The sequence below is a fragment of the Alexandromys fortis genome, unplaced genomic scaffold, assembly GCF_014885135.2.
Source record: "Alexandromys fortis isolate MF-2015 unplaced genomic scaffold, M_Fortis_MF-2015_v1.1 scaffold_125, whole genome shotgun sequence".
NCBI classification, from domain to species: domain Eukaryota; kingdom Metazoa; phylum Chordata; class Mammalia; order Rodentia; family Cricetidae; genus Alexandromys; species Alexandromys fortis.
This window is the reverse complement of record NW_026068026.1, coordinates 632,902-644,987: the sequence shown is the minus strand read 5'-3', so window position 1 is coordinate 644,987 and position 12,086 is coordinate 632,902. Positions and strand designations below refer to the sequence as shown.

Genomic DNA, 12,086 nt, shown 5'->3' with positions numbered 1-12,086 from the left:
TATATATATATATATATATATATATATATATATATATCCTGTCTCCCCAGGAAAGCTCAATCCGTCTCATTACATTTTGAAAGATGCCCACGACCCCCACCCCCACGATGGTATTAACCAAGGTTCTTGGTTCTCTAAACATAACTGTCCAATAGACTCTCTAGTTGCTGGGAACTACCCTTACCCCACAACAGGCTCTCTGGTTCCTGGGGACTATCCTCACCCTACAACAGACACTCTGGTGGTTGGGGACTACCCTCACCCCACAACAGGCTCTCACCAAGTAGTCCTGATCATCAATGCCAAATCGGTCGCGGAGGTTCCTGAAGACCTGGGGACAATATTCCTTGAACTTGAAATGACTGGGCAGATTTTCTCTGAAATGCAGGTGTTCAAAGTAAGAAAAAAGAATCACTCTACACTCACTGAAACTTGGCTGTTTATAAAGTATTATTTTATAAACAATCGTTACAACCATCACGCTACTGCCTGATTTAATTCTCACAAAACCCTGTTACATATTTACTTAGTTAGCTATTGTCTTTATTTGGGTGGAGCGTGTGCTCAAGCGTGGGGGGGGGGTGGGTGCACATACCTGTGTGCTCAAATATGGAGGCCAGAGGATGATGCCCAGTGTCCTCCTCTATTGCCCCTCCCCACCTTATTGCTTTGAGATTGAACCCAAAGCCCGGCATTTCTTATAGGCTGGGGGGCCAGCAAGTTCCCAGGATCCGCTTCCCTCTGCCTTCTCCAATGCTGGGAAAATGGAAACACACAGCTACACCCAGTTTTAAGTGAGTAACAGGGTTCTGGTCTCAATGCCTGCTACACAGGTGCTCTTTGCTGCTGAGCTGTCTCCCCAGCCCCAACTTTTATTTGTTGTCTTAGTTTTTTTTGAGACAGGATTAACCGAAATGTTACGCAACAGAGGCTGGCCTTGAATCCTAATGCTCCTACCTCGTCTTCTCACCATCACTGGCTCCGTAAGCACTTTACAGGACACACTGCTAACAATCTATAGAAAGGAAGACTGTCTCAGAGTGCCCGAGTGACCTGTAAGACAGTCGTGTAGCTGATAAATGGTTTAAGAACAGGGGCTGATTGTGCATTCAAACAGTAGCATTTCTTAATGCTACTTGGTAGGAATATCCTAAAATTGGCAGTGTCTACTGATATTTCAAATGGTCATCTTGTACTAAAGGGGGATTAGAGGTCTCAATTATTTTTCACAGAATTCCTACCAGAAGGGAACGATAAAGGCAACTGAATCTGAATGTGTTTATCTGATGGAACGACCAGAAGATAAAAGGTGCACATATAAGAACGAAGGTAACTCTGGAAATATTTACATTTCAAATTTTTAAATTAATTTATTTATTTATAGGTTATCTTTAAGGCAGGTTCTCTTAGGAGTCCTTGCTGTCCTGTAGCTTGGTATGTGGACCAGGCTGGCCTGGAACTCACAAAGATCTGCCTGCCTCTGCCTCCTGAGTGCTGGAATTAATATACTGCATGCATCTATTTATTTATTTATATGTGCTCACGTGTACGCACGTGTGTGTGTGTGTGTGTGTGTGTGTGTGTGTGTGTGTGTTCTAGGGACTGAATTCAGGTTGTCGGGCTTGGTTAGCTACAGCCCTTACCTACTTAGCTATCTGTTGGCCTTTAGATGTTTTTGTTTATTTGTTTGTTCCTCACAAAACAGAACTTTTACTTTAGAATGGATGTGAGACTATAAAACTTGCAAAAACTGTAAACTTGTAAAAATTGACTTCTATACCTAAAATCTTCAACTCACTTAACATTTTAAAACTATTTCCTGTTGTGTGTGTGTGTGTGTGTTTGAGGAAGAGTCTCACTGTGTCACAGAGATCTGCCTGCCTCTTTTTCCTGAGTGCTGAAATTAAAGGCATACTCCACCAGGCCTGGGTCCTGTCTAGTTTGTGTGAGTGTGGGTACGTGTGTGCCACAAAGCTCATGAAGTCAGCGGGCAGTCTGCGCTTCACTTCTCTCCTCCCACCAGGTGGGTTCCAGATGCTGAACTCTTTTTTTTTTTAAATTTATTTCTTTATTATGTATACAGTATTCTCAGTCTGCATGTATGCCTGCAGGCCAGAAGAGGGCACCAGATCTCATTACAGATGGTTGTGAACCGCCATGTGGTTGCTGGGAATTGAACTCAGGACCTTTGGAAGAGCAAGCAGTGCTCTTGACCACTGAGCCATCTCTCCAGGATATTGAATTCTTCTCCCAGGGCTTGGCAGCAGGCACCTTACCAGCTGAGCCATCCCATTGACCCCCTGCCATTTCTTTCTAAATTTCCCCGAGAAGGGTGAAGACCACTGACCTGTGGAAGAGGTGATTGTTGACCTTGATCTTGGAGCTAGCCTTAAAGTCATCTGGCAATAACATCACCGGAGGAGGCACCTGGCTGAGCTCATTGATCTGAGGAGCCAAAGCACAAGGAGGGAGGCGGTGAGATGCTGGGCCTAGGCCAGAGTCAAGAGTGAGCAGCTCAGACCTCATTCCTAACAGCCTAGACATCAGCTGCCCGAGTACAGACATCAGCCACCCTCACCCGGTTCCTCACACCCCCACCCCCAAGGAACTTCATGCTCACAACAGCCACTTTATATCCTGCAAGCCCTGCAAGCAATCAGGACTATTTTTAAAGCTGTGAGAAATTCTAGAAAAAAATTCAGGGAAGAAACAAACCAAAAAAAACCAAGACAGTTACATGCTTTGTTAGGGGAAAGAAAAGGCATTTAAGTGCAGAGAGTTCGTGGGACTCTGGGGGTCTCAATGGCAGGACGGAATACCTGACTATATACAGTGTCCCTATACCCTGACTAACTCCTTAGAGGGCATTCCAAATAGCTCTGACCCAGATCTCGGCAGTACGTGCCCACCGGCCTAGGCAGAAAGTCAAGGAAGAGCTAGTTGATCTCTGAGGAGATGAACACTGTCACGGTGTACATACTCGTTAGGGGTCTGTCCCCTAAGTGGAAGTCAACCAACAAGAGGAAGGACAAAGGCAGCATCTGTCCTCAGTCCCCAGGACTTGCGGCCCGAGAATTCAGGGTAGAAACCTAGTCATTCTTTCTCCTTGGGGTTACTATGCCCCCCCTTACCTGCCTCTAAGTTCATCTGTGATGGGACTCTAATCCCCAGCTTACGTAAGTCCCTCCTCCTAGCTTTGAGCTCTTCAAGGGCAAGGGCCCATCCTAATGGCCCGACTTTTAGATGCTTAGCACAGTGTCTGGCACTCGAACTGTTTATGAAATGGATAGATGAACGTCTTCTCTGCCCTTCCGCGATCACTATTTAACAAAGCTAATGGTCTAACCTAAATCCCACATGCCAGAGAGCTTGCGACCGCTCTGGTCCCCGGGAGAAAGGAGGACAGGACATGTTTCTCCAGGGAAAAAAGGAACAAAAAAAAAAAGCCACTTGAGATTCCCAGCTTAAAGTCAGCTACCGCTCTTCTTGCCCCCTTCTCGCCACCTGCTAAGCAGGCTGAATCATCGCGAAGGCATATGTTCGCTCTACACACTTGAGGTACGTGTGTGCAGGCTGGGAAGTGGGGCACTGAAGTTAAAGTATTTTACCTCAAGAGCATGAGGCGGGTCTTACAGGTGACTCCTCCAATTCTTACCAAAGGAAAGCCCTCCCCTGTGTGTGTTCCACAGGGATGGGAAGTCACCTGGAAGGGACCTCGAGGGAAGCAGCCCTGTTCCCATTAGTCTTACCCACAAGGATCACTGCTGAGAGAGCAGCAGAGGCAAAAGGGGGCCAACTGACCACCGGTCATGTTCCGGTTACAAATTAAGAACGCGACAGTCTTCCGCCACCCCCTTACACCTCCACACCCGTATCATGACTACCACTCAAAGCTGATAACCAAAATAGTCGCTGTCAAGCTGAAGCCCACCACGGCCTCCTACTCCCCAGCTGAGAAAGGAGAAAACCATACGATTCACTAGCTTTGGCTCCTCCAACATATCCTCAGGAAAGGAAGATAATGGACTCCTCAGCCTCCTCCCCAAGCTGCATCCTTCCGAGTCCTTTTCGGGGTTCCAAAACTCACAAATAGGACCCTAGGATCACAGCTCCTCAGCATTTCCCTTGGTGACAATTTACTTCATTTACACCAAATATCATCATTCCATCCAACAGTGGGATACGGCTAAGACCAAATGTATATATGCATTACGTCCTGAGTTGAGTACATCCCTTAGGGTCAGGGCTGGGCGGTTTCTCTGAAATGCAGTCTCTGCAAAGGGCAAGCAGGGTTAGAAGATCCAAAAAAGCTCAGAGCTATCCCCAGACAAAGCCAAGGCTCGAAAGTCAAGCACTGGGGGCTAGAAAGCAAGGTGGAGAGGAAATCCAACTACTTCCTTCGCCAGGCAGTAGTACCCCGACACACTTCACGCACTCTCGCACCCGGACCTCACCAACAACCCTTTAGAGCCACTCCCCTTAATGTCCCTCTGGCTGGAGCCGGATTCTGGCCAGTCCCTGTAGCCTGAGGGTGAACCCGGCAGGAAGGAGTCCAAGGAACAGAGCTGGATTTCAGGTGGAGAAGATGGAACTCTAGGGGAGGAGTAAAGGACAGAGGGAGAGACAAGGGTCTACAACCAGAAGACAGCCTGAGGGACCCCGGGGAATGGTGCGCTGGGAACCGGGGCAGGGGAGAGGTGGCCGCGCGAGGAGCTTTGGACGCCGGACCCAGGTGACCCAGGTCGAGGGGCTGGAACTGGGGTCCCGGGCCGGTTCTTACCGAGTGGGCGACGCCCCACAGGAACACGCCCACCAGCGGGTCGGCGGCCCGGAACACCTTCACTTTCTGCTGCACGAAATGCTTCTTCTTGGTTTTGGAGGCAAAGCCGAATCCTGGGCCGGGGCCTCCAGCAGCCGCGGGTGCGGTGGCGGGAGGGACGGAGGAGGACGCCATAGTCTCCCACGCACCCGAGCGAGTGGAAGCGGGAGCCGGCCGCGACTCCGAAGCCCGACCCGGAAGCGCTGCTCACCTGCGCATCCGTCACGTGACCGGAGGCCCGCCCGCGGGCGCGCGGACGGGGCGGGGCCAGAGAGGCTGGCTCCGCCCCTCGGCCGCGCGGATGTCACCTGGCGCGAATGCTCGCAGGGTGCGGGGGTCGGCCCTCCCTGGCGCTGTGCAGACCGCGCTTCTTTCCGGTCTGTCCAGTTTTTACTGAGTAAGGTCTGCCCTGAGACGAACGCCAAAGGCAGGTATCCTTGCTGAATCCAAGCTGGCTTCAAACTTGCTATTCCCCTGTCTCATCCTCATACCAAGGGTGGGTATCATGGAGGTGTGGGTTGATCCTCCATGAAGTCGGGGTTGCGAAAGAACAGACATGGCAAACTTAAATATATATTTTTAAATTGTTTTCTATATATAGGTGTTTGACAGGCGATGTAAGTTCAGTGCCCGCGGAGGCCAGAGGAGGGCGTCGGATCCCCTAGAACTGGAGTTGTGGGTGGTAGCGATCCACATGGACACTGGGAATCGAACCTGGTCCTCTGGAAGAGCATCCAGTGCTCTTAACCGCCGATTGATTTCTTCATTTGGAAACCTGAAGTTTTTCCTCATGACCCAATGTCTTTTGAATTTGTTCATTAATTCATCTATTCAACAAGTATTTGTTGAGGATGTAACTTGAACCCACTACCGTTTTTCAGGCTGATTCTCCTCTGATTGAAGCAGAGGAAAACTCCCACGCTAGAGGAATTAAAAGTTTAAAGACACTGACTAGCCAGGAGAAGGTTGCAATATTAAGAGACAAGGACTGTGCTAAAACTGTGTGCCGGGCAGTGCTAACCACAGAGAAGGGGCCTTCCAAGAGGATCTGCCCATAGAAAACTAAGTCCAGCTGGGCGGTGGTGGCACACTCCCTTAATTCAAACACTTGGGAGCCAGAAGCAGGAAGATGTTTGAGTTCAAGGCCAGCCTGGTCTACTGAGTGAGTTTCAGGACAGCCAGGGCTACACAGAGAAACTCTGTCTTATAAAAGCACACACACACACACACAGAGAGAGAGAGAGAGAGAGAGAGAGAGAGAGAGAGAGAGAGAGAGAGAGAGATTAAAAGCCTTCCCAGCCAAGAGCAGCAGACCAGAAGCGATGCAGTTTGCTGTGTTGTGCTGTGTTGTCAATAGTAAAGTGACTGTCACTTCAGAACAAGTTGGGCAGATGCAGACATAAGGTGGGCACTGGCGACCCTTGGTGGTTTACACTGCTTTGTGTTTTTTAGGATGACTCAGACATTCCAGCGGATGATGAATGCTGTAAAAATTTGTGTACTGCCAGGCAGTGGTGGCACACACCTTTAATCCCAGCACTTGGGAGGCAGAGGCAGGCGGATCTCTGTGAGTTCGAGGCCAGCCTAGTCTACAAGAGCTAGTTCCAGGACAGGATCCAAAGCTACAAGAAACCCTGTCTCGAAAAACCAAAACAAAACAAAGCAAAACAGAAAACAAAAAAAAAATTGTGTACTGATTGTAAACTAAAGCAGTAAGGGGGCTGGAGAGATGGCTCAGCGGTTAAGAGCACTGACTCTTCTTCCAGAGGTCCTGAGTTCAATTCCCAGCAACCACATAGTGGCTCACAACCATCTATAATGAAACCTGGTGCCCTCTTCTGGGGTGCAGGTACACATGCAGGCAAAACACTGTATACATAATAAATAAATCTTTAAAAAGGGGGGGGCTGGAGAGATGGCTCAGTGGTTAAGAGCACTGCCTGCTCTTCCAAAGGTCCTGAGTTCAATTCCCAGCAACCACATGGTGGCTCACAACCATCTGTAGTGAGATCTGGTGCCCTCTTCTGGCCTGCAGATATACATGCAGACAGAATACTGAGAATACTGTATACATAATAAATAAATTAAAAAAAATAAAGCAGTAAGGAGGGAACGGCATTTGCAGATGCACAGTTTGAGGCTGGAAGTGTCTCTCAGTGATACAGTGTTTGCCTAGCATGTGCAAGACCTGGGTTCAGTCCCCAGCTCCACAATAAATAAAGAGGCACAGGAATAAATAAATATAGCTCAGGGTTAATTTGGAAAACTCCCGGAGAATGTGAGATCTGAGGGAAAGGAGGGTGTTGAGAATGAGTCCCCGGCTGCGGGCAGGAAGCTGCTGCTGCTAACTGTTGCCCACATTGGTCAGTAAGTCCTAAACACTTGTTCTTAGACCCAAGCAAGGCTTTGTCAGGCTTCTGAGCCTCACCCAGGCAAGGTTTCACCATTCCCAGGAGCCCGAGGCACTGGAGATCCTGGCGTGGTTGTGCCTGTGTCAACAATACATGTTTACTCAGGACTTTACTGCTCCCCACAGGATCCGAGGCCTTCTTCCACCTTCCTCAGGCACCAGGCACACACGTAGTACACGTACACGCAAGTAGGCTAAACGCCCATGGGAAAGAAAAATCAAGAGGAAAAAGGAGAGGCTGGTGTGGCTAGGAATGGTAGCAGACACTTGTAATCGCACTTGGGAGGCTGAGGCAGGAGGATCTCAACCTCAAGGTCAGTCTGAGCTACAACAAAGCAAAAAAAAATGGCTAGGGGGACTGCAGAGCTGACCAGTGGTCAAGAACATGGACTGCTCCTCCAGAGGACCCAAGTTTGTTTTGCAGCACCCAAGTAAGCATTGCACAATCACCTGTAACTCCAGCCCCTGTGGGCACCTGCACTCATGCACACATGCACACACACATACACACATGCACGCATGCACTCACGTGCACACACAAAGACAAATCTAAAAAAGAAATTAAAAGCAGGTCAGTGAAGATGAGAAAGGGCAAGAAGAGGTGAGGAGGCCATGGGCAGAGACCTGGGGAGTAGAACTTTTCGGGGGGTGGTTTCGAGACAGGGTTTCTCTTTGTAGCCCTGGCTGTCCCGGAACTCACTGTGTAGATCAGGCTGCCCTCAAACTCACAGAGATCTGCCTGCCTGCCTACTTCTGCCTCCCAAGTGCTGAGATGAGAGGTGTCTGCCACCACCACCCAGCTGGTGTTTTAACAGGAATGAGTGAAGAACTTAGCCAGGTAAGGTAGGATCAGAGCTGAGAAACAGCCTTTGGGGGGAAAAATGATTTAAGCAAGGAAAGACCAGATTAGTGTGGACTGAGGAATGAACAGGAAGTGAAGAAGTAGGGACGGAAGCCAAAAACCATTAATCCCAGCATCTGGGAGGCAGAGGCATGAAAATCGTGAGTTTTATGACACCCTGTCCCGAGAGACAGAAAGTCAGAGAGACAGAGAGACAGGGGAGGGAAAGAGAGAGGGGAAGTATGGGAGGAAAATGGCTTGCTTCTGGAGAGACAGCTGTAAGAAAGTAAATTCAGCTGTACACGCCTTCAATTCCAGACTCAGGAAGCAAAGGCAGGCAGATCTCTGAGTTCAAGTCCAGCCTGTCTACATAGTGAGTTCCAGGCCAACCAGGGATACACAGTGAGACCCTGTCTCAAAAACCAAACAAGTAAAGAACGGGACCCATCATTTGTCAGAAAGGAGAAGAAAACATGTCTTGTGTGACTTTCTGGAAACCTGTAAACAACAGACCGCAGGAGCAAGAGCAAGGAGTTACAGAAGTATAAATGACCCAAGCAGACCGTGACACCAAAAGGCCCATACCCATGGGTAAAGATTGGTCAAAGCCTCTGACCTCCCATCTCTGATCCCCTGTCTCTGATCTCCCATCATCTCTGATCCCATCTCTGACCTCCCATCTCTGATCCCCCATCTCTGACCTCCCATCTCTGATCCCCCATCTCTGACCTCCCATCTCTGACCTCCCATCTCTGATCCCCCATCTCTGACCTCCCATCTCTGACCTCCCATCTCTGACCTCCCTCTCTGACCTCCCATCTCTCTCTGACCTCCCTGTCTATCTTTCAGGTACCTCTACAGAAGAGTATCCTCACCTGCAGAGGCTGTTAAAGTCTTATAGAACCGTTCCAGCAACTTGTGATGTCAGAACTTTCCATGACTCCTGAGTCTTGTACGTTTCATGAAGTTCCAGTCTTCCAAGCCCCTTCTCCCTCTAGGGAAAATAGTTACATAATACCCCGTCCCTTCCTCTGACTTAGATTCTTTCTGCCCTCTCTTCTGACATGACAATGTTGCCTGAGTCTTAGAGAGGGTGATAAGGATCTGTGAACTTTGCCCTGGTTGGTCACTTGTTCTCAAAGCTTGATCTATTATGACTCTGGGTAGCCATTAGGGGAGGGGCAGTTTCCCACTGAGAAGGCAGAAAGTTGTAGCCCAAATCCCTGCCAGGCTCACAGTACCAAAACTTAGTTCCCCCACACAAGAAAGCACTTAGTTGCATCCATAACAGCTATGCCACTATTGCACCAGTGGGCTTATCTCCCATGGCATGTTGGGAATAGAGAACACGGGTTCTATAACCGAGCAGGACTGTGGTAAGAATTATACCCTCAGAGAATGCACAGTGCCTTTTGGCACTATAAATCCCTGCAGTCAGAGAGGAAGCTTCCTGGGCAGTCCCAGCTGGATTTCCCTATGCCTACAGCCAAAGCATGCAGTGTCTTCAGCAATAGGATCTTACTGGTCTAAACCTGGCATGCAACCAACAACAGGTATTTTGCCTTTATGTTTGGGGGCCTTGCCGGGCAGTGATGGCACACATCTTTAATACCAGCACTCAGAAGGCAGAAACAGGTGGATCTCTGTGAGTTTGAGGCCAGCCTGGTCTACAAGAGCTAGTTCCAGGACAGGCACCAAAAACTCCAAAGAAACCCTGTCTCAAAAATTAAAAAAAAAAAGTTTGGGGGCCTCAATTTATAGGGAGGTATCCCATTTCTATCACTGGGATATTATTTAATAACCTTATTGTTTCTGGGAATGTCCTTTTCTACCCATAGTGGCTTGCTTTATGTCCATTTGACACACGCTCAGAGGAGGGAACCTCAGTGGAGAAAATGACTCCATAAGATCTGACTGTAGGACAGTGGCAGACAACGCAGGCGACAGGGACCAGTGCAACACCAAGAGCAGATCGCCCCAGGACAATTAAATCAAAGAGGTAGGCCTTTGGTTGGCGAGGTCCCGGGCAAACAGGGAACCTGGTTCTTTTCCTGAAGACCCGTCTGAGGGGTGAGAGGGATCTTGGCCCCTGGCAGGAGCCAGGAAACAGAACGAGGGAATTTTGCAAGAGGAGCCTCTGGCCAGCAGGGAAACCTGATCTGGTTTTAAAAGACCAATTAGAGATCATCAATAGGAGGAGATGGGCAGGCGCCAAGGCAAAAATTCTCCCAATAAGCTGAAAAACAACATGAAAGCACCAGAACCCAATGATCTTACAACAGAAGGACTTGAACACCCTAACACAGAAGAAGTGGAAAAAATCGACTTTATGAAAGCAATAGAGTCCCTTAAACAATATGTAAAAAACACCTTTATAGAAATGGATGAGAAGTATAACAAAAAGTTTGAAGAATTGAGTAAATACGTACATGAGACCCTGGGAAACCAAGAAAAAATGAACAAACAGGTAATGGAAACAGTTCAAGAATTGAAAACTGAAATGGAAGCAAGGAAGAAAGCACAAACTGGGGACCAGCTGGATACGGAAAATCTAGGTCAACGAGCAGAGCCTACAGAAACAAGCATAATCAATAGAATACAAGAAATAGAAGAAAGAATCTCAGATTCTGAAGACACCATAGAGAAAATAAACGCACTGATCAAAGAAAACAGCAAAGCCAACAAATTCTCATCACAAAACATTCAGGAAATATGGGACACAATAAAAAGACCAAACCTGAGAATAATAGGAATAGAAGAAGGGGAAGAATTACAGCTCAAAGGCCCAGAAAATATATTTAACAAAATTATGGAAGAAAACTTTCCCAACATAAAGAAAGATATTCCTTTGAATATCCAAGAAGCATACAGAACACCAAACAGACTGGATCAAAGAAAAGCATCCCCTCGCCATATAATAATCAAAACACAAAATATACAGGTTAAAGAAAGAATATTAAGAGCTGCAAAGGAAAAAGGCCAAGTAACTTATAAAGGTAAACCGATCAGACTTACACCTGACTTCTCTATGGAAACCATGAAAGCCAGAAGGTCCTGGATAGAGGTTCTTCAAAAACTAAGAGACCATGGATGCAAACCCAAACTTCTATACCCAGCCAAGCTAGTATTCACTATCAATGGAGAAAACAAGACATTCCAGGATAAGAACAAATTTAAACAATACGTAGCCACAAATCCAGCGCTACAGAAAGTAATAGAAGGAAAATCGCAACCCAAGGAATCCAACATTGCCAACACTGACTACAATAACTCAGGAATCTAGCGAACCTTCACCAGTACAACTCAAAGAAGGGACACACACAAACTCTACTACCGAAAACAGTAAGAATAACCGGAGTAAACAACCACTGGTCACTAATATCACTTAATATTAATGGTCTCAATTCACCTATAAAAAGGCACAGGCTAAGGGATTGGATACGAAAACAGGATCCAACATTCTGCTGTTTGCAAGAAACACATCTCAACCACAAAGACAGGCATCTACTCAGAGTAAAAGGTTGGGAAAAGGTCTTTCAAGCAAATGGTCCTAACAAAAAAGCAGGTGTGGCCATACTAATTTCCAACAAAACTGACTTCAAACTAAAATCAATCAGAAGAGATCGAGATGGACACTTTATACTCATAACAGGAACAATTCATCAGGATGACATCTCAATCCTGAATATCTATGCCCCTAATATAAAAGCACCCACTTATGTAAAAGAAATATTTCTAAAACTCAAGGCAGACATAAAACCACACACACTAATAGTAGGAGACTTCAACACACCTCTCTCTCCAATGGACAGGTCAATCAGACAGAAACCTAATAGAGAATTAAGAGAATTATTGGAGGTAATGAAGCAAATGGACTTAACAGACATCTACAGAACACTCCACCCAAATAGGAAAGAATATACCTTCTTCTCTGCAGCTCATGGAACCTTCTCAAAAATTGACCATATACTCGGAAACAAAGGAAACCTCCACAGATACAAAAGAATATCAGTGTC

At 47.3% G+C, this 12,086-nt stretch overlaps 1 protein-coding gene across 4 annotated transcripts in view; it reads right to left on the bottom strand.

Annotated features, from left to right (window-relative positions):
* Pip4k2c (phosphatidylinositol-5-phosphate 4-kinase type 2 gamma) overlaps positions 1-5,045 on the bottom strand; it is a 14,974-nt gene extending 9,929 nt beyond the window's left edge. For 2 of the 4 annotated variants that reach the window (XM_050163839.1, XM_050163840.1), the window contains exons 1-3: positions 4,781-5,044; positions 2,348-2,445; positions 281-377 (exon numbers count right to left, since the gene is read on the bottom strand). In XM_050163839.1, the coding sequence (XP_050019796.1) occupies positions 281-377; positions 2,348-2,445; positions 4,781-4,954 (369 nt within the window). In that variant the 5' untranslated portion in view covers positions 4,955-5,044. Of the gene's footprint in view, positions 1-280; positions 378-957; positions 1,054-2,347; positions 2,446-4,780 lie in introns of those variants that run through there. The other 2 variants (XM_050163841.1, XM_050163842.1) reach the window with 2 other exon arrangements.
* Positions 5,046-12,086: the final 7,041 nt, after the last annotated feature.